This window comes from Streptopelia decaocto (assembly GCF_964273445.1).
Source record: "Streptopelia decaocto genome assembly, chromosome: 1".
In the NCBI taxonomy this organism is placed as follows: Eukaryota; Metazoa; Chordata; class Aves; order Columbiformes; family Columbidae; genus Streptopelia; species Streptopelia decaocto.
Genome location: NC_138663.1, coordinates 40,730,473 through 40,757,981, shown reverse-complemented (window position 1 = coordinate 40,757,981; position 27,509 = coordinate 40,730,473). Strand labels below are relative to the sequence as shown.

The window sequence follows — 27,509 nt, the reverse complement described above, 5'->3', positions numbered from 1 at the left end:
ACCCTAATTATATAAATAATCATTTCAACTCAGCTGCAAGAAAGTATATCCATGTGAAATGCTGTTTGCATAAATTATACTTAGCCAGGCCAAGTCCTGCAGCCACTGCCCTACACGATGGAGCTTAATGCTGACCTCAGTGAGCCAGAGGTGCGGTTCTCAATTGCGTGGGAGTAAGACAAAACACACAGTGAAAAACTGGGCAGAGCGAAAAGAAGAGTTGCCCAGCTTAAGAGTTGCCTAGCTTAAGTCCCAAAAACTGCCCAGTTTAAGAGTTACCTAGGTTAAGTCCCTGGTCTACAGATAATTCTCCTCCTTCATTCACTGACTGCCCACTCATGAACACAAGACAAAAAACTTAGACAGGAAGCTCCAGTAAGGTTTTATTCAGTGGTATACAACGGGGAAAAATTAAGATTAAAGAAGAGTTGCATACATTACTTATTTTTCAAGTTGCTAAAACAAACCCATAACGACAAGAACAACTGAGGCTGATGACATAACAAGAAGTGCGGTGACCATCTCTCTAGTGTCCATACCTGCAAAAATATAATATGTTAATGCATTTTTAAAAATTATGTTTTATACTAGTGCTGATTTATTTTCATCCTACCATATTGAATTAACATAGAAGCCAGATGAAGGTGAAATGCTATGTGATGGAAACCTTAGGAAGTTCTCCATGTTTCACTTCCCCCAAAAGTCCATCCAGTACTAGTGAGAAGAGAGACTAAGCAATCCACAATATCGCATGCAAGAGACCCTCAGTATCACAACCCACTTCAAATACACCCTGCCAAAGCCTGTCATAGCCCCTGATGTATAACTGAGCACCCATAAGAAGATATTAATCCACATCTCCATTTCTTTTCATGCTGCACAGGCAAATTAAGTCACCATCCAAGCAACATGGGCTCAGTTTCCACTAAGTGTTCATTAAACCACCTTAATAGCAAAACTATGGCACTCAAGTTGCCAGTGAACGACGATTTACACAACTGATTGTGACCCAGATGCCAAAGACAATCTTGAGCAGTTATAATATCTGCTTTGCTTTGTTTCAATCTGGAATCTGGTTAGAATTCATGCAGGTTTTTTTTAAATAAAAAGGGAGGAAGAAGGGAAATCTACAGTTAAGAAAAGATTAATGGTGCAGAGTGAAGCATGACAAGGCAAACTTCCTAACTACTGTCATTGTACAATTACCCTCAAAAACCCATCCATGTATCTCCTATTATTTTAACAACAGACCTTTGAAGAACACAAAACAAAATGAAGAATGCAGAAATTATGAATAAACGGGCCAAGGCTGTGGCGATGGCTACATGGACATTTGCTTTCCAGATGCTAGGAAATAAGCTGTATTAATCTCTGAGCCTATTAGAGTTACAAAACAAATCACCAAGACACAGAGGGACCCAATAAGGCTTCTGGCACCTCAGCAGAAATGCTCTGGAACACTGCAGCTAAATTCAGGTCATTTTCTAAACCCAAACGGCTCATGCGGCAGCACAGTATTCACCTGAGGCTCCCCTTTCAGTGAATTCCATTTCTCTTTTGCTCTCCATTCTTCAGAGAGAATGTCAATAGAAATCACTACTTTTTAACAACTCTCACTTACCCTGTGGCTATTTGGGCTTCCGTCAGAGCTCATTTAGCACTGTGTGACTAAGGAAAGGTCCTTATAGAGCAAGGCGGAGAAAAAACCTTTCCCAACAGCAACTATGCCCTCAGACCCACAAATGAGAGAGCTTGCCCACATATCTGACATTGATCATTTCTACTAACAGAAGGATGACTGGATTTTTCACCTCGAAATCTGTGCAGGATACCTACTTTTGGAACTCCCATTCCCTGTTGTCCAGCGGGCATACTTGGCGAGTTTTGAGCCAGCGGGAGATGCAGTGGAAGTGGAAAGCATGCTGGAAGAGAAAGTTCAGATCAAATCATTTTGGAATACATGAGCATATCTCAATGTGAAAATACCGTTGAAAGCATCACAGTAAGAAATGAGCAATAAGTGTTTGCAGACAAAGGTGGGGAGGACTAATCAGCCAGCTCACCGGTAAACACCAAGGAGTAAATGCACATTTTCAGAGAGGAAAGGGACATTAGGGAAATGGCAGCAGGGAGTCTGTTCCCCAGTGCGTGCTGCGGCAAGTGACTGACTTCTGATGAAGGAGAGAATGCAGAGTTTAGCAGCTGCTAAAATTGGCAGATCAGATGCTGATAAGAAGCATAATCAAAAAAAGAAAGAGGATTTCAGAGTGAGTAGCAGGGATATGTGTGTATACATGCCGAAGCTTTCTGCCAGTCTTCTGGACAAACCAAAGACTGAGTAAGAAGGAACTTGCAAAATGAGAAAGAAACTAAAAAAAAAAAAAACAAAACACAAACCTCAATTCCATATTTAATAAGGACACCTTTTTCCATACCCTGTACAGCTACTTAAAAACAAGGTTTCACTTGCAGTAACTCTTGCACACAAAATCGTAATTTTGACACGGGAATATTCTAACATGGTTTAAAAATTGCTCTTCTCCTCTACAAACAGAATTGCAACATTTATAATCCTGTTCCAGCATTACCACGCTGTAGGTTGATCCCGTACCATAGTGAAGATGGGACTGAGGAACAGGTAGTTATTCCATTATGGAAAACTGTACCTTCCAGCTCAGGCCCAGGCCAGCTAAGAAAGGGGTGTGCAAGTTTGAGTTCCCATGCTAGCAGGACCATGTACAAAGGAGTGCACTGGGCAACAAACTGAAGAGCTGGAGATTACACACAAGAACCGACTTGATCTTCCTCCAAAAGGGGAAGCAAATCACCTCGCTGCCCCATATTGACTCCTTCAATCAGCCTGCACAAAGACAAATCAAGCATGCTGACATGCAAGTAATCCTATTACCAAGGAAAAAAAGGCAGCGCTCCTAGGCAGAAGCTTGATCAGGCAAATCATGCTCAGAATGAAAGATTTTTTTTTTTTAGAATAATAAAGGGTAAAAGCATAAAGGCCTATCTTCCTCCCTTCTCTTCTGTGTCTTCTGTATTACGTCTCTCCAACTTTTCACTCTTTTTTTTCCTTCTCTCTCCTTTCTACACTCTACTAAACATTCGATGTTTAAAATTATTTTTCTCTGGTGGATTATCTGAAACATTTTATAGAACTCATTTTGTCCTGAGTCATGAAAAAAGGGGCACAGCATCACCGCACACTAGCTTCACAATAAATCAGTTTTCCTTACATTGCAGACGCCCCATGCAACTGTGCACTCTTCGGAGGTAGCTGATGCTTGGTTTGCTTGACATTCTATGCCTGTGAAAACAAAGATTAAACACACGTACATAGGAATAGAAGATGTAGATTTCACTGGTAGATTTGCTCATAATAGCAAGGAGTGGAGGGAGAAGAGCTCTTTGTTTTGTTATGTTTATTACATTAACAAGTATCAAGGGCTGCGGGTTTAATGTGTCCTGTGTTCCCAAAAGTACCAGATCAAAATATACTTCATGCTGCTTTCCTCCTTCCTCTACGTTTTTAGTATCCCAAATTTCCAGAAGGAAAGAGCACATACCTCATCTACCTGTAACTTGTCTATTTTCCAAATCGTAAGGATATTTTACATTTGTTCTCTTGTATTTTAACAGATGTCTTTTGATGATCAGTTGCATAGCAGAGCCATGAAAAAAGCTTTATTTAAATTTCTTACCCAGGTTCCTCTAAAGATAAATTGTCTTGTCAGACATTTTGTACCAGCAGTTATATTAACAAATTAATTTGCTCATGTAGTCCTGGAGTTTGCCAGTATCTCTTCTATAGTCTTGTGACAGGTAAGCACAGCCCAAAAACACACAACAGAAAATACAGTTTAAAATGTTTGGTTTTGGTTTTTTTTACACCTTAGAGCTGAGTACCTAAGATGATCCTGAAGAAGATAAATACTTATTTATGGGTTTGGTTTACGTTTTACTTTTTGTGTCAGATGGCATGGATGAAGGAGATGAGAGAGAGAAAAGAAGGAAGAACATCACTGAGAAGATAAATCCAGCAACCTGTTTCTCCATGCTAGAGCCTGAAAAAATAACTTCTGCTCCAGCTCAAGAAGAAACTTCAGGAGAAAAAAGATATTTCTGACTCCTTCACAGACCTATGAGACCAACATTTTACTTCCTTCTAAAGGATGCGTTCTTTAAAAGTCAAGACCACGTAGTTTAAAGAGATGCACTGCTAGATAATGAGCTTAGAACTTGATATGTGGGCTTGTTGCTTGCTTGTTTTGCAGCTCTTTTTTTCCTGGCAAAGAAAATGTCTGAAGGAGTTCCAATTCTCTGTTCACTTTTAATGTGTCTGAATATGCTCAGAGAAGCAATTTGATTCACCAAGTGAAGATTCAAAAACTTTCTATCTCCACAGATCCGGCTGAGAAATCTGATCTTTATTTGCTCCGTCCTATTCATCCCTTTCTCCGTTTTTCACTCTCAGGTGTGGAGATGAACAAAATAAGAGAAAGGACCATTCTTCCTGAGATGCAAGAGAGATCAGTTAACCTTGGTCATGAGGAACTACTAAAAGCAAAACTGAGGTCTGAAGAAGCTCAGTAACAAAAACTGTTCTGCAAGGTTTGAATGAGCCTGGATTTATTATATGGTTTACATCAAGATATGATATACAAAGCAAAAAGTCCAAAGCTCAGTCCTTGGCATGCCTATAGAAGAGAACAAAATCCAGTGCAGCTGAAATGTCCAATGTCTCAGTTCCTTAAGTCTTCAATACGTACAGCAATAAAACTGAATCTGATTATGAAAATGGAAGATGCTCAAGAACCTTGAAGAGCTTCAAGTGCTTTGGACATTTGTATAAAACTTGACACTCAAGATTGCTGCAACAATTTTATTGTTACTGCAGTATAGACTCATGGTCTTACCAAGTATCAAGGGGCATATTATATTAAGTTTTAAATATTTAACATGAGTCTGTACAGTAACAGAAAATGGAGAGAAGATCAGTAGTAGGAACAGGAGAGGAAATTCATTTGAAGGAAGACAAGTCAACTGGTAAGCATAACTCAGGAAGTCTCTCCTGAAAACAAAGCAAATATTCCAGCATAAAATATACTTCAGTTGTTTCTTCTCCTCTTTCTCTTCTGGAAACAGGATCTTAAGTCCATCTAGTCCATTTTTATGTCTTGTCTTCTTTTTTTTTTTCCTTTTTTTTTCCCTCTCTAAGTGGCTCTAACCTGCGAGCTGTAGGCTTTAAAGGACCCTGTATTTTTACTGGGAGTGAGAGGGAAGAAAAGGGAACAAAAGCAGCACTGAAATTCATTTTAGTGTTACTCAAACATTCGCTGACAAGCAAATACAGTCTAAAACGTGACAGTCCCAAAAGCTTAAGAGGACAGATGAACTTTTGCAGAAATAGCTGAGAAGGAGTTTTCTGGTGGTGATGTAAGGCCCTTTCAACAAGACACCCAGATTTAACTCCCCCATCAAACAGGCTGGAGATGACTGCTGGCACCACCACCTTTGGCTGCCAAAAAAAAGGCCTCCCAAAAACCAAAGCATTTTTTGGTCTCCTACTTGCTGCATCTCGGAAAAGGACAATATCCCAACAAAGAAATAAACCAAGTGAATGATCTCTGTCAGACAATGAAAGCTGATGATTCTGGCTCTTGAAAGAAAGAGAAGCTATTTACCGTCTACTGACCCAAAAGAAGCAGTAAGCCAGACAGCAACCAGCACTGGAGGAATACTGAATGACTCTTCTTTTGCCTCAGTTTTGACAGAGTATCTGGAGGTGAGGGCAGAAAGATACATCTAAAACCTGAAACACCTGTAAATAATTGTGAAATATGCAATGGAAACGTTTCAACTCAGGGAGTTACAGAAATGCATATTATATAATAGTAACTTCTGACTCTTGGCATCTATTAAGAACTGTCTCTCTTCTTGTACATTTTCTATTGCAGAAACCTTCTGCACATTTATGAACCAAGAAAAATAGCCTAAGATTTAAGTAGCCATAATGGCAGGTAACAGAAGTAAAGTACATGTCTTTTGTTTGCAGCCAGAGTAACAGCCCACTGCACTGGTAAATTCGATGATAAGAGCTCTTCAAAGTGGCTTCTGCTTTAGCAAGGGTAACTGCTGTATAGGTTCCCCTTTCTCTTCATGTGTTGCCTTCTGAAATGATGTCATGAAGGGATCAACTTATTGGGAAGAAGATAATTCAATAAACATTGCTTGGCTAACACAATGCATCATGTACTCACTCAGAAAACAGACAGAAAAACCAAATAACTAGGCTAATAAACTTGAGGCATATTTGTTAACCCTAAAACGCAGAATGAGCTCTCTGATTTAGTTTTCAAACTTCAGAGGGATTTCAGAATTTTACCCTTGCAACCCACTCCAGTTTCTTAGAAATTATCTGCAGATTTTACTAAGTACTTCCTAAGATCCCCCCCATCATATTGTCATATGATTCCTTCTACTTCTTACAACCCCCTTGTATGACACTCAATATTTGCTGGTAGTTATCACACTCTCAAAATATTTGTACACAGCTATCAACTTCCACTCCTACTAATGACTTAGAAAGCTATATAGAATCATAGAATAGTTTGTGTTGGTTCTGTTCTTTTATTCTTCTCGTAAATACAAAATCATTCAACCTGTTAAGCACCCTGAGATTCCTCACTGGATTCTTTGCAATTTATCTGCCTTTGTGAAGTTGGAATATCAAATGCATTACTTTGCATCTTACTATCAAAGAAAGAGGATGGCATTTTGATGTAAAGTTTTACACAGTTCAGAACTGTACCATCTACCTTACTATGATATTATATTCCACGTTTTAGACTAGAAGGTAACTCACTTTAATAAACACAACGTTTCTTAACACTCCCCAATTTACCATGTTGCAATGAAGGCATCAGAGAACAAGCCTTTGAAGAAATCAATAACACAGCTCAAGTAAAATCTAAACAGGACCTGGGTCTTTCCTGAGAAGAACAAAACCAAAACACTTAAAATCTCCTCATTCCTTCTATACACTGAATACAAATCATCCTGAGGGTGGGGGGAATCCTTTGACCGTGTTATTACTGAGTCATAACGTACACGCATGAGAAGAACTGCACAACACCTTAACATTGTTATATACTAGTTTTTGGATGCCTAACTTTATAATGTTAACAACCTTCCATTAGCATGGCTGGTGTTACTTATCACTCTTATAATGTTTTCCCTTTCAAGATTTCTCTTCATCACTAGGAGAGTGAGACATTACATTTGTATCCTGCATTTTGTCAAATTGAATCTTGTGTTGTTCTTCCCTGCACATTCTATTAATTTCTCCTCAATTTCCCATCACTTCGCATCTTATGCTTGAAAATCTGATTAAAGTGTTGTTTAACAACATTAATGATCTGTAACAAGGAAGTAAGTAAATCCAGAGCCAACATTGATCTTGGAACACCAATTTAGATACCTCTTCTACTCTGTATACTGTCAATTTTGGTCTGTCATTTGCAGTCCAGGCTTTTCATAACATTGCTCATACCCAAACTAGTAACCTGACATGCTTGAGCAACTCAAAAAAGGAAAAAAGAAGTAGTAACCAATGCCCTTCTCCTTCACTGTTTTTCCTAATCTACCTATACACTCTCAACCCCATCCTCATTTTGGTAAGATTTTTTTTTTAAAGAACTGACACACAAAAATCACTACTGGAAAATAACACCTGTCTGTTCTTCTTCCAGCTCCTCCACGTCTCTCCTTCATCCTCACATGTCCTATTTACTACTTATAAAAGATGAGGAAAATATATGAGACTGTATTGGGTCTCTCATGGAAGGCACTCTTAATTTCGAGGCGGATTAACAGAATGAAACACACCAGTGTCTATTATGTTACAACACAACCCACTTATTGTGACTAATTGTCTTGAGTTACAGGATCTTATCCATTTATTCTATATATTTGTAAATTCTATTAATGTAAATTACGTTCTAACGTATTTTTAAAAATCCTTTTGCCTGTCAGTAACATTCTTTCCTCTCTATCATAAATCGGAGAGACTCAGTAGTAATCCAGCGTCCACCTCAACTACTTTTGAGGTTGGTACAGGTTAGACTTCAGCATATTTCATAACCTCTATTCTTACTTGCTTCTCTCACTAATCCTTTACGGGACAGAAACCAGTAACTTTGTTTATGTGACCTATTTCACAACAGAAATTTGTACACTTCATTTCATTATCACTGTATTTTCCTACCTAGCAAGCATATTTGTTAATTGAACCATGTACATTACACAGTAAAAACTCAAACCTACACTAGCAAAACTTCATCTTTTATTTCAGCATTTGATTATTTTCCTTTTTTGTGGAGTGAGGAGTCAAATGAAGTCACTGGCCAGTCAGACACAGAAAGTGTTTCAAGACTTCATCCTGTTGAGTGTCATCAAAAAGTTAATACCTATAGCAACATTCCCAACCCTAAACTCTAATACCTCTTTTTGTGAACAATACCTGTCCACCCTGAATAATTTCAGTTCCTCGTGGCTCCTTATGATCATTCCTTCTCCTCTTTGTTGCATCCAAAACACACTCAGCAACATCCTCTCATCTATAGATTTGGTACCAAGTGAAAAAGGTGAGGGAAAAGCAGTCTGGTGACAGAAGTCACAAAAATGGATTATAGGACCTCAGCATTAGTATTTGCACTGTAAAGCCTTAGCTCCTAACTGAAAGCTGAATTATTCCCTCAACAGGGGAAATTTCAACTGTGCATCATATACAAGTCAAACCTGTCAAGTGTCTTCCCCAGAATTTACTTACATAGATCCATAATATGGTTTCTGCAAATGGCACAGTTATCAACCACAATGTCCCATGCCCACAGAGCTACTGCGTTCCACTAGAGAGAGGGAAAAAAAGAAAAAGAAAAACATAGTTTTTAATCAGTTTTCAGCACACAGAAATTCTTTTTATTCCTCAAGATCCTATGTTATTTTTAAATGAAAAAAAAAAAAATCTTACAAGTCCAGAGCAATTCTTTATTGTGAGTTCATAAGTGCTACTAGAGAGCAGTTGTACATTCCTCTCCCATGCCTCTCAGACCCAGTGTCTCCTTCCAGCTTCAGAAACATCAAGGTAACTACCACAGTCCCTTTTTTTGTCAAAAAAAGGCAAACATCTGCATTTCTATCCAAGATTCAGAGGCAGGTCCTGCCACAACCTGAGTTCTGATGGAAAGGACAGTGTCTTGGGGAAAGGCCAATCCAGATGCCATTTTGTTAAGGGGAATTTCCATTATTTGCAGCAGTTCTAGCAATCACTCCCAGAGCAGCTGGGGCCAAGAACCAAAATAATCTCTAATGCTGCCCTTGGCTGACTCCTGAACAATCTCCTCTGCAAAAAGGTTACTAGGCAATGACCTGTCAGCAAGGCTGAATATAAAAATTTGAAAGTACTACTAAATGAACCTTTCAAAGACTTTGTTTAGAAAAGAAAAACGACAACAAAAAAGTAATATTTGTGTCCCATGTTACTTCAGGGGAAGGGCTGGCTACAAATTTCCACTATAATTTTAGAAAACTGATTCATAATCAGGACTTTAGGACAAGCTACACGAAAAAGCACAGCACATTTTTATTCTTCCCCCCCCCCCCAAAAAAAAAAAAAAAAAAAAGGCAGGTCTTTTGTAAATTCATGCAATAAATGGGCTTGCCTTCAATATTCAAAGCAATTGGACAGCATATTGGTAGCCAGGATAATCTTCATCTACTATTTAAGTAGCCTAGGTATTTTGTTTCCTTCCATTTTTTTCAGCATATGATTGACTATACTACAGTATATCTTCTCTATTCCATTTACATCACAATGTTTACATTGCCTCCCTTCACTTCAGGATTCTGCAGGAGGAATGCAGGCTGTCAAGTATTGTTAAGCAGTATCAATTTTAATAGGCACTTCAATTTGCATTAATACCAATATAAAAAGTAGATCTTTCAGGAAATGGGTCAGTAGTGATTTCATTTTTTCTCCCCATCTTCTAACTTGAAGCCTAGCTAGGCTCCTGGCTGAGGTACTCATCTCCCAAGGACTTCAGCCACACTTCAAGGCAGCTAGGATAGAAGTTCCCAGCACCATTCTCTCTCCCACACTCTCAGGTACTTAATCTGTTGTCCCAACATAAGCTACTCTTGTGACCCACAGACCTGTATTGAGCTATATAGGTAACAAATGCACCTTGGTACCTTGCTGGGGAGGAGGAATGCCACCGACACACCATAGGCACCGCTTCCTGCTCCTCTCATGTGCTATTATATCTGCCTGTTTCCAAAGAACAGGCAATCACATCATCCAAACACCTCCTTCTCCACAGACCTGCAGCCCTATACAGAGCTAGGGGTTTCCATCAGCAGTGACAGCAGCTGCGTTTCCAACACACGACGCCTGGAGACCAACCTTAAAGTGGGATTCACTGTTTGGAAATCATAGAATCATTTTGGTTGGAAAAAACCCTCAAGACCATCAAGCCCAATTATTAACCCAAGAATAGCACTAAACCATGTCCCTAAGAAACTCATCTATGCATCTTTTAAACACCTCCAGGAATAGTGACTCCACCACTTCCCTGGGCAGCCTGTTCCAATGCCTGACAACCCTTTCTGTGAAGAAATTTTTCCTAATATCCAATCTAAACCTCCCCTGGTACAACCTGATGAGGTAGTGTCCATTTTAGATGGACACCATGTCCCACCGCAGACAGTTCAGGGGTCATTTTTCCTCAAATTCTACCTTAGTGGAGGCCCACACAGCCTCTCCTCCGTGCCCTCATTGCAACAGGTCGGGACTGCTGCCAGGATCTGGCTGACAAACTGGTGCCACTGGACAGAGGAGCAGTACTATGGCTGGTTTTGGCATGTAAACAAAGCCACTGTGACCAAAGAGTATTTGCTGACTACACACACGTTGCTGTGGCTTGACTTAAAGAAGGTAAAAAAAAAAAAGCGAGCACTCAAATTTGTGTGTAAAGCATCTTATCGAGCACAGGGGGCAACTCGGGTGACTGGGCCAGAGCGGCCGGGGCAGATGAGGCAGCAGCTCGCCGGCCTGAGCTACCCGGAAGCTCCCCGTACTGCGGCCCAGCCGGGGGAAGCACAGAGCACCTGCGGACGGGCAAGGGCAGCACCCGGGGCGGCGGAGCCCCTGACAGGGGCAGCCCGCTCAGGCCCCCCTCCTCCGGCCCGCGCGGCCCGTGCCAGCCGCGCCCGCTGAATGGTCAGCCTCCGCTCCACGTGCGGCGGCCCACCCCAGCCATTGGCCCGGACGCACGCCAAGAATCCCTGCAGTCACCGCCCCTCACCTCCCGCCGCGCCGGTGCGGAAACAGACACCCGGCTCTGTGAGGGGAGCGGGAGGATGTCGCGCCCTCGCCCCACTCGCCGCCAGCAGCCCAGCCCCGGCCCGTCCACCCTCCCTCCTTCCCTCTGGAGCAGCGCGCCGGCGGGCCTCACTTTCTTCACTTCGAAGCGCTTCTTGCCGGCGCCGCTGTTGGTGCCGCTAGGAGTGTCCACATCCATCGCGGCCGCCATTTTGGATGCGCGAATCGCCCGTGCTCCCCCGTGCGCATGCGCGACAGAGAGGGACGCGGGGGCGGTGAGCGGAAGGGGTGGGCGGGGCTCCCTCTGAGTCACGCCCCCTCTTTCACCCCCCTCCCCGGTCCCTAACAGGTGTGCGCCGCCGGGGGGAGGGCGCGTGCGCGGTCACGTGACGAGGGCGCGTCCACGGGCCGCTCAGGGCGTGGCCGCGCGGCGGTACCTCGGGGTTGCACAACCCGAGGGGAGGGGCCGCTCCACAGGCCAGTGGGGGAGGGGCCCTTAAAGGCACACGCACCTGCGAGGCTGCCCGCGCTGCTCTGTCACCCGGCAGCCAAGTCGCGGGGGCGGGAACAGCGCGGCCGGGCCGGCTCTGCGCCCGCTTCGCTGCCTGCCCGCAGCCCGGGAGGAGATGCTGCGGGCCGGGCTGCTTGGCCCGGCTGTAACTCCCGGGAAGGCTCGGCGGCAGCCAGGGGAGCTGGGTTTCGCCTCAGGCGGGGGGTCCTCGGCCTCCGCAAGGGCCGAGCGAGGTGGTAGAAAGATGGGGAGAGGTGCCCGGGAAGCGGCAGGCGAGGAAGGGACATGGAGCAGGTGACGGGCGCTTGTGTGGGAAACTGCCCTGATCCGTCGCGGGTCCTGCGGCGGGGGCTGTCCGGTGCCCGTGTGCTCCATCTTGGCCTGGAGAAGAGAAGGCTCCGGGGAGACCTTATTGTGGCCTCTCAGCACTTAAAAGGGGCCTGTAAAAAAGATGGGGACAGAGTTTTTAGCAGGGTCTGTTCCGATAGGACAAGGGGTAATGGATTTAAACTAAAGGAGAGGAGATTCAGGCCTGACATGAGGAAGAAATTTTTTTACAATGAGGGCAGTGAAACGCTGGCACAGGTTGCCCCGAGAGGTGGTAGATGTTCCATCCCTGGAGACATTCAAGGCCGGGCTGGACAGGGCTCTGAGCAACCTGATCTAGTTGAAGATGTCCCTGCTCACTGCAGGGGCTTGGACTGGATGAGCTTTGAAGGTCCCTTCCAACCCAAACTATTCTATGATAATCACAGGCGAGGTTGGCTCCTGCACAGCTGGGTGAGGCAGCAGCCTACGGGGAGTCTGGCTCCCTGTCTGCAGGATCGCTTTTAAGTACAACCCCAGACCCCAACAGCTGCTTGGCATATTTGGGCTCTCATTCTTGTTTTGTGTTTCACTAAAATCACTTGGGATTTGTCTCTTTGTGCTACTGTGAAGGCATGAGCCCTTCCTAATCTTTTTGCTCATTTTCTTGCATCCTGATTGAAACCCAGCCAGTGCAGAATGAGGTAGGGTCATTGGTGTTACTACTGTAGCCCTTTGGTTTGCTAGCACCTTTTTTTTTTTTAAGTGGAATATCAGAATTGCTAGAGCAAGAATTCATATTGTCCAGACTGCTCCTCTTAGCAGGCAAATTAGGCTAACAATTGTTATAATTAACATGGGATTTACTTGTGATGCTAGAGCTGCCCAAGCCCTGCCTGTTCTGTTGCAAAGATGGAGACAACAGGCATGGGAGCCAGGACTGGGAACTTCCTCTCTCCAACAACACACTCAAAGTCCTTTACCGAAAAAGTCAGTAGTAGTATTCCCCAATATGCTCCCCAGCAGGTCTTGAAATGTCACTGAGCTTCGCAGGTCCTTGCAGATGTGCTATCTCTCTGCAGAATCAACCCTTTTAAATCAATTTGTATACCGTGTTGCTGCATTGATGCAGGAAGGAGAAGGCTGTAGAAGCATAGAGAGGGCATTATCTTGCACATATACAGGCAAGAAATATCTATACCTATCATAAGCATTTGGGCCAAGCAGCACCATTCCAGTCTGACTCCATCATAACCATTTTGCTCTATGCATCCAGTTTTTACCTGAGATCCACTGACCTCTGTGATAAGATGTCTACAAGTGTCCGAACAAACTTTAAAAAGTAGGGTCCTGCAGTAAGAACAAGATGATGCTGCCATTGGATGCTTTGGAATTATTTTCAATGGGATTTGTATTTGAAAGGCATGTAACACCTGTGCTGTGAGTTAAGCACATACCTAAATGTTTCTAGGGTCAGGTTTAGCCTGAAAGTTGGACACACAGTAAAAGTAAGTTTGAAGAAGAAATATGCCCTCTCTTATTTATACACGTTTTAACACCTGGTTATCTACATGGAAAGCTTCCATTTCAATGAACTGCCCCTTTCCCCAGATGCTGCTCGGTGATGGTGCGTTTCTTATTGGCAGCAATAAAATGAAACTGCACAGGTTCAGGTTTTTGTCCTCTTGCTCATTATTCGGGACTGCAGTGTGAATGCCACTGCAAATGAGTATTTTGAAAATGAGAGATGAGTGCTTAAGAAAACTGTTCTTTTCCCCTTCATGAAAATAGCTCTTTTTCAAACAGAATTTGTAAGATTTTTAACAGAAATATTAATTTTAACCCTAAATCTATATGGTGTTGTCCCCAGTAGGGCATTACTCAGTAGGAATCCTGGACATTCAATAAACATATACATACTAGAGAAATGTTAACATTAATTTTCACTTTAAATGACTAGTGCAATATAAAATTATAGTCTTCCCACCTCAGCTGATGTCACCACGAGGAGATGGTTGCCAGTGGGTAAAAGCCATGCAGCCAGCAATCATATGGTCTTTCTGTATCTGGCAGCAAAAAGAAAATAGGAATGCAGATCTTGAGGTAAGTCTTGCTAAAAAGGCAACGGTGTTTTCAGAAAGCGTAGAGCAGAATAGAAAATATATATGCATGCTTATTTAATTAGTATTTACTCATACATGGATGCAGATATATAACATCAACAACTGGAAGTGCATCAAGAGATCTCTGATGTGCTTCACAAAGTGAAATTAGTGATGGTATTCCCTAATAGTCCTGCACTTCATAAAAAGGTCTGAGCTACCCTCTTTATCTTTGCTGTACATGAAATAATATGCTTTCTGGTGATTTTAATGCCATCTCTAATTTGTTTCCTCCTAGTAAAAGTGCAGCCCTTCAAACCTATCTTCCCCCTCCTAGGGCTGTATGCTATAGCGAGGTGTCAGTCCCTGCTGCGGAAAGAAAGGCTGCAGCTTTGAAAAGCACCAGCCTCAAAATAAATATAACACTGTGGTCCAAATTACTAGAGATGCTTCAAAGAACGGATCATTTTTCAAATTAGCAGAGCATGCAGGTGAAAAAGAGGAGACTTCCAAGCTGAAAAGGCAGTGGGACAGACAGACGAGGTGACACATGGCAACTGCTATATGGTCTGTCCCAATTAAAATGAGATCAACTCCCTCTCCCGGTTGTCAAAAGCTGTTCCAACACACAAAGTACCTACAACCTGGTGACTCCAGTGCAATTTCCTTCCAAAACTACTATTTTGCACTTCAGTTATTGTCTTTCTGCTTTACCTTCTCTTGGTGTGTTTTTTTCTGCAGCCACCGACACTTTCCTGCATGGAATTTATCCCTTCCCATACACGCACCCTGTGAAAGTGTGCGCCTGTCCCGGCTGCTGTGGAACCGCTCATGGAGGGGCAGCTGGTTGTAGCTCTGGCTCTCCACAGCTGAACCCACGCAGGGACCTGGCAGAGAGCCTGGTGGTAGTACTGACAAAACTCGATCCTCCAAGGTACCACAACAGTGGGATCCACGTGGCAGGAGGAGGATTCCCCAGAACTGAGTCAGAAAGAAAATGCACACAGGAAAAGTGGCTTTGCTTTCCAGTCCTCGCTGTCTGAGCCTTCTGCTTTCCCCTTCCCAGCCCCCCAGACGAGCCAGGTGGCGCGTCCTCCGTTATCATGGCTTGTCCTCGGTGCAAACACCGATGTCACAGGATCTCTCTGGGGCACTTGGGTCACTCTCAGGAATGAAACTGTCCTGAAAGAGAGCAGAGAATTGTGACACTTTCAAACACTCTTCAGAGCAACACCTTTACTATACTGTCCTGAGAGTCGGGATGGGCCTTCCAAAACCGCCAGGAGCAAAGAGCAGGGCAAAAAGGGGAGGTGACCCCATTCTAAGTGCCTACAAACCTCAAGTTTTTCTGCTGCCTTTCTGTGCTTCACCTTCTCAGTGCTACTTGCTTAAGGTGTAGGTGCCCTAAGCAGCTCCAAGCAGGAATTACCTGGTATATGAGACTAGTTCCTATTCAGTGGTTGCAAACCAAAGAGTAAAAATCAAGCAGATTTTATTACTTTGTAAAGAACTATAGGGCTAGCAGGCTGCCCTCCAGCTGCTGACGCTACTAAAACCATTTGAATTGACTAAGTTAAGATTTCCAATACTCTTTGCTTTTGGATGCCCAAACCCACAGCATTCACAAATGACTGTCAGGGCAAGACTGAATCTACTGTCTTTCGATGTTGCCACAAAACTTCTCAAAGTCTGTGAAGTAAGAAAACAACCTCCCACCAAGGCTCTGTAGCATCCCCAGCTGATTCAGTCTGCTTGGCATAGGAAAGACAAATTCAAAGAACAGAGCCAGAGGGGTAGATTAAGCAATAGATCCCATAGGTTTTTGGACCAGACTGTATTTGGTTTCTGCAGAAACCCAGCTCCCTGCCTCTGTACATGTTTTCCAGATGATGGTCACATTATAGCCCATATAGTACCCCTCGCTTTGCAATCCATTACTAAAACCTCAGGAGAGAAATGAGGCCTCCAGTCCCCAATAATCTGACTAAGAAGAACAGATGAGGTTGTAAGAGAGGAGCAGGTTGTACCATTTCACAGGATGGTGACTAATTGTTGCTCTTCCTTTCTCATGCTATTTTACCTAAAGCTGCTTGATAAATTGCAGATAAAATAACATACAACCATCAGGACTCAAAACCAGCCTGCAGGTAAGTAGGTGCTTGCAAAACCCGTGATAGTTAATGCCTGTGCCCAATCTCCTGCAGACAGCCTTTCCCCACACGTGAAAAAGAGCAGCTGGAGTGTGGCTCAATAAATGACACTGTCCCCACAGTGGGCATCCCAGCCCCACGGCACACCTGACAATCATCATCAGCTGATATGATACAGAGAATCGACAGAGCCCAGTGCATTACAGTGAGGATATTGGGCTGATTCCGCTCTGCCTCAGGAACGGGTTTGAAGCCACCCCTCCTATGCATCAGCACCCCCACGCTCCCAGTCCTCATCCTTGCCCCCAGCTAAGGAGCTCCACCTCAGAAGGAATCCGACGCCACCTCTTCCCTGCCACCTCCTTTGCAGTTCTGGGCACTGAGCTGCGGATGCTGATCGCATCTGGCTGTGCTGCCACCTCCCGAGAGAAACCAGCATCCCAGCTTTTGCTCAGAGGAGAGGACATGTTCTGCAGCCAGCCTGCACAGAGGTCCCCCGGGAGGGCTCTCTGTGTCTCCAGTACCCTGAGGAGACAAGAGGTGGGCTCAAGAATCACCATACCTGTAGGTCAGCTGCAGCCTGGCCTCCTCTTTTATTCACAAAGCTGAAGAAGAGATGGGAGGGTGAGACTGCCTGCAACAGCCAAGATAAAAAATGGACATGTGGGAAAGAGTGAGGGCTTGAGAGAGGAAGAATCCTTTAACCTGAGCTTGGATCCTGAAGAGATGTCAGAGACAGAGGCTGAGATTGTAATTCAGCAGGAGGGCAAGTCTTTCAGAGGGTAATAGGAAAGAGGTTATGGGATAGTTCAAGTGCAGGAGACAGCACCACTAACCATACTAGAGACATCATTTGGGCACCAGGACATAGTCTGAATCTTCTTCGTTGCTTAGAAAAGAGTTTTCAAAGTGCCTTTTATCCTTTAAAGGAGGAAAAAGAAATATGGCTCAATAGAAGTAGTCATATTCCTCTACTACTGCATGTAAGCAACATGGGAAGATGCTGCCAGGCTAATTAACAGTAGCCAGGAAAACCCACAAGAGTAAGCAAAGTAGTAACAGAAGCTTGCCTGCATATAAATCAATGAACTCCTACTGATTTGGGAAATCCATGAACCTTCAGTAACACAGGAAGAGGCAGTTCCAGACTGTTGTGTGGGAGACACTAAAACACTGTTTGCAGATACTCTTATCTACAACTTCTTCCTGACAGTCTTGAATGTGGGGAGAGAGTCACCAAGAGGGATTAAACACTAAAATCAGAAAAAAGCATTATCAACAGAGCAAGGTCTAGAAGCTACCTCCACTGAGTCAAGTGCTTTGATGCTGTTTGAGAGGAGGTGGGAATCATCAAGCAGCTACAGCTTTGCATTTGTCTTCCCCCATTCATTCTTTGTCCTCTTTCCAAAAAATATGGTATCCCAAAATTCCTCCAGAGGAGGAATCAAGTCCCTAACTGCCAGCCCTGCTCAATAAGACAAATTAATTAGCCTTTGCTATCTATCTTTGTCACAATAGGAGAGATGCTGCTGCCAGTAAAAGCATTTTGTTGAAGGCCCTGCCCAGCAGAGTCATAGCAAAGGTACCATTTGGGAGTCGAAAATTGTGAAAATCCAAATCCAAGGTTGTTTTGGTTCACCGGTTGTTTTTGTGGGAGAGGGTTGGGGGTGGAGTTCAGATGTGATTTGGAGGGAAAAAAAGAGAAGTAATGTTATACCACTTAATCTTGGCAAGATACGAAGGAATGGAAAAAACAAACTAGGTCACCCACAGACACAATGATTAGGTTAAAAAACTATATGGATGTTACAGAGAAATTGAGAGCGAGGGAACCAGCAGTCCCTTGCCTTCCATACTAGCATAAGCAGGAACAAAGAACTGTGATACCTAACTCAAACAGTTCTCAGAAAGCAGGATTTCAGTTATTTCTGGTATTTAACTGCCCTCTGTTGTGAACACTTAGATAAAGACAATATACTGAGCTCAGCCTGACTTTGGACTCCACTGTAAAGTTCATTATGGCATCTGGGTCAGGGAATCCCACAAGAGATGGTCTGTGGGCCAGTTCTATACCAAACTATAAAATAAATTAATAAACTGTCATACTTCTTTGCAGGTTCACATACTTCGAACATATCTTGCTGTGTCAAACATCCTTTCATTTAATTTCAAAGCTCTGCACAACTGGATCTCCAGAACTCCAACGGAAAGGAGGGCCATCTGAAGCAGCGAGCTTTCTGTGCTCAGAAAGCACAAACCCCTCAACCCAAACAGCTTCAGGAGATGCAGAAAATAAGAACCAGCAGAGAGACAAGTGTAAGGTGCAGGGCCTAGTGCTCTGGTAATTTTAGCTTTCGATAATTTGCCACTGCAAATTGATGTAGTCCCTTCTTCTCCCTCCTTCAGTCACTGTGTTGGTTTTTTTATTTCTCCCTCTGCTCACCACATTCGCAAATCATATTCTCAGCCCAGTGTAAGGATTCACTGATTGCTGTCTGTGCTAGGAGGAAAGAGAAAGAGCCATATCCAGCACCAGGAACACTCTCCCATGCATCTGCAGTATCAACAAGACTTTAAAAAAAAAGAACAGAACAAGAGGCAAGAGCTTCAGGGAGGTTTTAGCAAGACACATAGGAAGTTCTACATCAGGTGAGAGTTTACTATAACCACCAAGGAGTTAGATTCTTTACCTCAATATATAGAAATACTCATAAGTTTATTACGGAAGATCCTCTTGTTCAAGTTCACTCACATCCCATAACCCTCTTTTGCGAGTCTGCAGTCATTCAAGACAACAGGTTGCGCAGGTCTGAATGGGAATATTATAAATCAATTTGAAAAACTAGGAAAGCTGGAAAAAGATGCTAAAGATCTGACAACACCACACACATACAAAACATCAGCAGTTACCAGACCCTTTTTGTTCCTTGGAGAAGGAAAAACAGTGCCTCATTCTCTTACCTTCCTTTGTTTGTACAATGAGTGACAAAGTACCTACTTTTGCATTTAGATACATTTCTCCTGCTGGGCAGCTTCTGCAAATGCCCTTCAAACTGCAGCCTTTGGTTTGAAAAGGACCTGAAGTGAGGAAGAGCCCGTGTAACTCTTCTTCCTTTCATACAGAAAAACTGTCAATTGATTAAAACTATTTGGAGAGTATAAGGAAAACTCTTCACTTTCTCTTCAGTTTTAGGATGCGGAAAATAGAGCAGATGACAATTTATCTGGGTAAGAGTGGGATGGGGGAGGTAGAGGGACCAATATCCTCCAGAAGCTCATGAGTGCAACTTGCATTTCCATGTTATCTGATTAATAATTAAGGTAGCTGCTTATGCTAAACCAGTTTTCCACTCCATTTATCTCACTATTCCCTTCTATTTACTCCTTCCACCCATTTTCTCTAACAGTGTGTTTTATTGTATGATTTTATGTTTGGATTTGACTGTATTTTTAAACTCAACCATTAAAAACAAGACTGTGGGTGTGTTGGTGTGTAGAAATTATCAAGTAATCTTTGCCTTCTACAAACACCTGTTTCATTCCATCTTATTTGCATTATGAATCAGAACGGAGTATGGTTCATTTTGCACCTCCCATTTCTTTTCTGCGAGAGCAAAATCTCTGCAATTCCGCTGTAGACTTAAGGGTTATGAAGATAAAGGGGCTTCTCTGTGGTCCTGCAAAGGTCTTTGGTGAGGTTCTAGGAGAGAAGAGACACCAGAGCTGCTGTGAAGGCAAGATAAAATTTGGATACCTCAGGTGTCCTAATCCTCAGCAAGCACAAGTGTGGGGATTTCCTTTAAACTCATGTCGAGGGTTTAGATTGCGGGGTGACAATAAAACCCTGGCAGATGTATTGTTAACCTCCTCTTACCCTCACTTCCCCCATTTGCCCCTGCCTCTCCCCCCTCCCACAAAGGACAGGCAATCGGGAGGGAAAGAAGGACAGAGAGAACAGAGTTGGAAAAATTAAAGATGTTTTACTAATGCTACTAATAAGAATAGAGAAAATAATACAAAATATACAAAACCAATCTTGAAAGTCTCAGCAACTGCAGAGCTGGCACCCGAAGTCCTGGATTGGACTCTGCAGCCACCAGAGCTGGATTCAGCCTGTCACTAGGCCTCAGTTTGCAGGGATGACTAGCAAGATCCTCTCCTAATGTCGGCCATAAGGAAAGGAAAAAAGAGAACGAGATCCTTGTGATCTCCCACTTTTATATGAAGTATTCATGTGAATGGAATGTTATACACAGTTGGTCAGTTTCTTGGTCACCTGTTTCTCATTGCCTCTCTGTGAGATGTGAATCTGTCCTTATCAATAAGTTACCATTCCATTGCTATGTTTACCAAAACATGTGTCTGGTTCTCCAGGAAAATACAGCTAATATGAAGGTTTTAGCTGACAGGCAAATTCACTAAAAGAGAAACATGTTTTTTAACAAAACCAGGACAACTCACCTCAGATCTCTTTAGCCTGTGGGATATGGAGGAGGCCTCCTCCTGCCAGATCCTGGTGAGCGGTGGCGTTACTGGTGCCACCTGTCTCATTCATGGCAGTTACAGCTGCCAAGAGAAAAGAGGTTAAAATGCCCATCGTTTGACAGTGAACAGGTTTACAAATAAATGCAGCTTTCAGCTGAACCCTGGATGTTTGTGTGGAAACTTCTTACCAGGGTTTATAGTCGCCCCTCCTTTCCTGGCGTGGAAGATGAGCAGATTTCTCTCCATTAACTGTATCTCCCTTGGGTTCTCTGTTCAAGTTAAAAAGAAAGTTCTCAAAGAACCTGGAGAGCACATTTGGGACTCGCATACAACACAAGAGTAGTTTGTTTACAGCAGCTTAATTTAAATTGGATTTCACATAAATTCTTTGAACAGCTGAGGAACCCCGTGTGGACGCACTTATTTGCCTTAAGAGTTGTCTTAAAATCAGTTCCTAATCGATTTAAGCTCCACTGATCAGATTTAAATATATATTTTAAAGGTCAACACAACCTTTTGCATTGATTTAATGAAATGTACTGGAAGCAGCGCCCAAGTGAGCTGGTGCAGCTCTGTGTAAAAGCTGTCCGAATTAATGTAATATGGATTGTCAAAAGAGGGGGAAACATTTCTCCCCTTCAGAGCTTCCAAATTCAATCTCTTGATTGAACACTAGCAAGATAGAGGCTGACAGATTTCTCCTCTGATGGAGCCATGTATTGATTTTATCATTAGATATACAAAACAAATGCCTAATTCAGTAATAGGCACATTTTATGCCTTCCCTTGATGGTGTTGATCTTAACCCTACATACATATATTTTAGCTCAAAAGCACATACGTTTCTTCTTCAATATGAAAGTTAAAAATTCTGGCCTGGGAATGTTTTTGAAATTATGATTATGATCTTCAAAAGATTATAATCTGGAAAGATAGGACCTTTAAAAATTATATAAATAACAGCATAAAAGGATCACTTATGTCAGGAGCCTGCTTCACTGTTTAACAGGTGCAGATATTCAACATAAACTAAATCTCATTTGTGCTGAGTGGCTGAATTGCTGAGGAATCACTTTATTGGTATGTGAAATATTTACTATGTATAGCTGGACAGCTTCCCAGGAATTCTGATGAAACACACTAATGCACAAGAAAGAACATCCTTTCTTCATAAGACTTGTGAATACGTAAGATTTGCTCTCTCAGTATCTCATACAGAATTTTTTAAACTATCTGAATTATTCATACAAGTTTATCTATAAAAACTACTGAGAAAGATCTTTTTAGGTAGAAAATTCTCTCTTTGTTGAGAGAGAACTTGCTGTTATAAACATGAATATCGAAAATAAAATACACTTTTATTTAAATTACATTTTTCTTTACCCTATTTAGAAACTGCCTTTTTCTTATAGAAGGGTGAGAGACCACATGTTGCTTTAAACAGTTTCAGATGCCCAGAAGAGAAGAGTGATATTTGGGTCACTTCAAAAAGTATATGCACTTAGAAGCCAATAACTAACATTTGGCTAGGAATTATTTGCATGTGTCCTTTGAATAAGAGACATTATTTGCTAAGAATGATTTATTTATACAATTCAGCTACGGATTTCTATATCTGTGGAAGAACCAAAATACGGTATAAAAGTAGGAGAGACTTCCAGTTACTATCTAAAAGTTCTGGCTTCCCACCTGCAATATGAGATCTGGGTTTGCTAGTGCAGTAATTGATCTGCATAACAAATACAGGCAAGTTTAGCTCTTAGAGACTGTTAGAATATGCAAGAAAAAAAGGACGTAAATAGCAGGTTTACACAGAGAAGAAAAGTTTCAAGCAAGTGTAGGCCACATTCCCTGCAGCTTAGGAGACACATAAAAAACCCAACCTAAATCAATAAAAGCCAATATGAACTGCTATATTAAAAAGCTAATACTGAGAGCCATGAAAGCTCAAGAGTTTACACGAGCAGCCTATAAAATGCCAATATAGCTAACACCAGGGTACTCTGTAGAAACCACATCTCTGCAAATCCAAAACTGTATTAAAAAAAAAAAAAATCAAACTGTTTCCAGGACCAGGAATAACAGATGTACACAAATTTGCAAGGTTAAAATTTGTTCTCTGTTCCTGATTCACAGGCATGTGTCACCAAAGCATACGCATAATTTTCAAGGATGTATTTATCTGAGATGAAAGCGAGTTGTCCATCCCACGTGGTATAAACTGCCTCTGAGTTTAAATTTAGGGAACCTGAATGTGGATAGTACAATTGCCTTTCCATCCTCTAAACATTATGGCTACACAGTGGACTGGTCATGATAGTTCAAAGAACTCCTTTAGACCGGCTGTGAACAACAGTCTTTATATTATTTTTGCACCGATGCTTGTAGTGGTTTGAATATTCATGCTTTATTCAAATTACATGGAAAAGACTAGGTGCACAAGCCAGCATGTGTAAGTGTGTTGGCTTTGACTCTAGAGAGAGCACATTTCATTATCTGAATGGTCAGGGAAAGAGTGTGAAAAAGAGGCAACTATTTTTTATGTATTTACTATGATGCACAGAAAACTGCTGCAAAGCAGCCAAGGGTCAAATCTTTCAAGTCTTTTTTCCCAAGAAGATACAAACTGCCCAAGTAACGAGTGGATGAAGCGTTTCTCCATGACCGCTCCCTACATTAGGCTAAACCCATTGCGCTAGTTTATTTTTACTCCAAAATTGCCGAGTAAGTGAAGAAAGCATTTTTTTTTCTTATAACATTGAGTATTTTAATTAAAAGGGGAACTGCAGCTTCTGCCATTAGTGCTGCATATTCCTGCAGATTGGCAAAAAAGAACTTATTTTCTCACGAAGTGGGAGTTTCTTTCTGGCCCCATATGCAAAAGCTCATGCAGGGTCTGTAGTCTCACTATATCCAACTGGTACAGCAGCAGTACCACGGGGAACAGTCTTTTGAGTAAAGGAGTGGCCAGATGAGCTGGGGGAAATTTTTTCCATAATTTGAACGCATTGATAATACTTAACATTTCCAATATTCATTAGAGTATGACAGAGAACTCAGTCACTTCCACCAGGACTGGAATCCATAGGAGCAGACACCCTGTCCTAACAACCAGAACATTGCTCGAATACCACTGGCAACACTTGTCCCCGTTTCCATAGGCTCAACAATACTTCAGTTGGCCTTTTTATGAATATACAGCTGAGCGTATGATAGGCAATAGCAGACTGTACAGAAATCATACTTGTAGAGACTGGAACGTGCCAGGTAACTTCAAGACCAGTCTCATCTCAATTACTTACTTAGGTGTTTTTATACCTGGGAGCAGTGAAAAGGATACTTTAGAACTTTTATATATTAAGCAGTTATAAAATTAAATACAATTCATGTTATAAATCAGTTCATCTCCTACTTAAAATTTTATTCTTTTAATTAATGTGTTTCTTGAATTAAAAAAATAGAAATAAGGAATCAACTTCCATTTGGCCCAGATCTTTATGATCCAAAAATGTTTTTAATAATCTAATTTATGTAACAATTTCAAAGGTGGGGGAAGAGGATATGACATCTGCAAGAAGCATCAATTTCAAGAACGCTTCTACTTGCCGTTTGGTAGGTAAATAATACTCTTTTGAAGAAGTAATACACATAATAAAGGAGAGAATGCAAATTGTTGTTCCTTGATACTGGTGAGCTCTAAAAACTTCCTGAAACATTATGATCAGTTCAGCCACCTCCAGATAACATGAAATAATGCTTTGTGGCACAATCATATTACGAGAGACTGAATGGAGGAGCCTGAGCAGAGCCAAATTCAAAACGGAACAAGGCACACTGAGAGCAAAATAACAATACAACTGACTTGCAAAGGTAGAGGAAACAATGAGTTCAAAATGAGCAATAGAGGCTGCCCGTCACTGTGTGCCCAGTTTGCTGCATGACATAGTCCCTTCTCTTGGATTAATTACTGAAAAGAGGAAAGTAGGTGTGTATGTACTTCCCCTTGTTTGAATGGAAAAGGAAGCTTGTGGAAAAGCACACGGTGCTGTGTGCAGCTGGGTGTACACAGGCTCACACCCCTTCTCCTCCCAGCACAGAATAAAGCTTTCACGGAGACACCCTCCTGGTCAGCGCTTGAGGCCAGAACAGGCTGCCTGGGTCAGTCTCCTCCAGACCTTCTCCACATTTTTTTCAGGGCAAATCCAGGTTATGGGGCCTGTAAAAGGTCCCTTCTCCTTCTAAACACACTCAGCAAAATTAATATTTTCCAGCATGCAATCTGGAGCGAGCTTTCCAGTGGAAAAGTTCTGAAAACATCAGGTGACAGGATGGAAACTCTTGCCACAGTATGTTTGTTACCTGATAGATGTATTATAGCTGGACCAATACAAGTTTACCAAGTGGGATGGAAAAAAGTTGGAGGTACATGAAGTTTGTATCATGCCCAGAGAGGTGGTAGATGCCCCATCCCTGGAGATATCCAACGCCAGGCTGGATGAGGCTCTGAGCAACCTGATCTAGTTGAAGATGTCCCTGCTCATTGCAGGGGGTTGGACTAGATGACCTTTGAAGGTCCTTTCCAACCCAAACTATTCTATGATTCTATGGTTTCAAATGTGAAGCAAGAACAACAGACAGACACAGAGGATCTCAAGGGAAGACCTTTGCTGTTGAGGAGGTTGAAGCGATCAAACATAACAGATCACAAACAGTTTCAAGGATGGATGTCTTCTCAAACACCAGATCCTGATTCCAGAATGAAACCTGACAGGCAACATCAATTCACAGGATTACTCAGTTCCCTCCTTTGCACTTACTTCATTATTTGGATTTTTCCTTTCACTTTGCTTTGGCATGAATAGTCTGAGACCTGCAAAGCCAAGTGATTCAGGCAATAAATGAGAGACTTAGATAACGTCTGGCCTATGCTCGTGTCCTGCAAAACTGCTTGTTTTTTTGGAACAAACATGATGGCAAAAAGCGGGGCAGGCCCCCATGTAGCATGGATCCAGGTCCAGAGGAGCCACATTGCAGCCCCTTTTGCAACTTTACATTTAATTTTTTAAACACACAAAGATTGCGTGAAGTCCTAGGGAAAAAAAGAACAAAAAGGAGATGGCACTATTCACTGGAAGACTTGATTTTCTTGTGTGTGTGTGTGTGTATATGTGTCCAAGATCCTTTCTACCGGAGGAGAGCCATGCAACATGTATGTCGCTTCATTGCTTATTTTATTCCTTTCCTCTCTGGTTCTTTGTCCTTCTGGGTTTGCTTTCCTTGCTAATCTGCAAATAGCCCTATCGTGCAACTCCAGGAATCTGAGAAATGCAACTGAAGGAGGACATGAAGTTCAGAGTTATAGGCATTTTTATAGAAGTATAGTCACAGTTCCACTGTCAAGGCTAAAGTGAACCCAGAGCAGGTATCCAAGCTCTTCACTAAACATATAAAGTTGCTCTTTATCCTTCCTATAATGCCTACTGCAGGGACAGGGGGCAGGCAAAAAAAGGTGCATAGATTTTTTAATAATGGGGTGGTTAACAGCTGGAGCAAATGAGTGACAGAAACAATTCTCCATTTCATCCTTGTCCCTCCCCCAGCGCCCAGATCAAGGCTTGATTCCCCACTGAGGGATCTGCTGCTGTCACACACCAACCACCAGGCTCAGCACCGCATTGGGCAGGTAAAATGCAATGGTTGTAACAGCCATTAAGGTGCTTAAACTGTCCGATGAAAGGGTGCCTCCCACCCTTTCATTCAGTGACTCAATTAAGCAAAGACAGGCAATATTCTTGAGGATTTTCAATAGTTTCCTATTAGCTCGTGATTCATTAAAAACGAAGTCCTTAAGAAGTGTAGCATTTGGTGCATTTCTTGTCTTAAATGAGCTTAGAGAAACAGTTTATCAGTCTTCTAATGTATTATTAACATTCACTAAAATTTCAGAGAGACTTGCACACTGAAGGCAAATAGCTCTCATATCTAATTGCTGAGATTAATTTGCAGTTATCAGTATATTAGGAATTGAAGTTTGCACTACAATCCTTTTTGTTAATCACTTCACTTGTTCTGTTTTATTTTTCTAAGGAACTGTTAGAATGATACATTTGGGCTCAAAACTCACATACTTTACGGTTTTTAATTTCAAGAGTAATAATTATGTCTTTCAGATAGCACATTCTCACCTTTTTTAAAAGGCATTCCTCAGGTGAGAATCACAGAATGTTGTCTTCTCAAAAGCCTCATACTGCATGGAAATTGTATTATAAAACTGAAAAGAAACCTGAAGATGGAGGCAATGTTAAGGCAACACAGCAGTGATTTACAGTAAAATATATTATAGATAATGCAATTATTCAAACCCCGAGAATTATAACCCTGGGAATTCTAACATAAAATTAAATTTAACAAGAAATCCAAATAAAACATAAAGAAATGAAGAGTCAAATATCTAAATAATCCTAATGATGCCTGAAGAAAATAATTTCTAAATCTGTAACTAGCTAGAAGTTGCAACCTTTGTTTGCATAATATGTGTGTGTTTGTATATATATACACTAAAACAC

The 27,509-nt window shown here is 42.1% G+C and overlaps 1 protein-coding gene across 2 annotated transcripts; it reads right to left on the bottom strand.

Annotated features, from left to right (window-relative positions):
* Positions 1-358: 358 nt before the first annotated feature.
* RBX1 (ring-box 1) lies at positions 359-11,682 on the bottom strand (the record flags this gene model as incomplete). 2 transcript variants are annotated; one of them, XM_082066245.1, is made up of 5 exons in its annotated part: positions 11,523-11,681; positions 8,840-8,918; positions 3,246-3,316; positions 1,837-1,922; positions 359-539 (listed from the first exon to the last, which is right to left on the bottom strand). In XM_082066245.1, exons 1-5 carry the CDS (start codon positions 11,598-11,600, stop codon positions 527-529), a joined length of 327 nt encoding a protein of 108 aa, XP_081922371.1. In that variant the 5' UTR covers positions 11,601-11,681. The 2 variants fall into 2 exon arrangements, with proteins under 2 accessions (XP_081922371.1, XP_081922372.1); XM_082066246.1 differs by lacking the exon at positions 359-539 and having other exon boundaries at positions 1,833-1,922; positions 11,523-11,682.
* Positions 11,683-27,509: the final 15,827 nt, after the last annotated feature.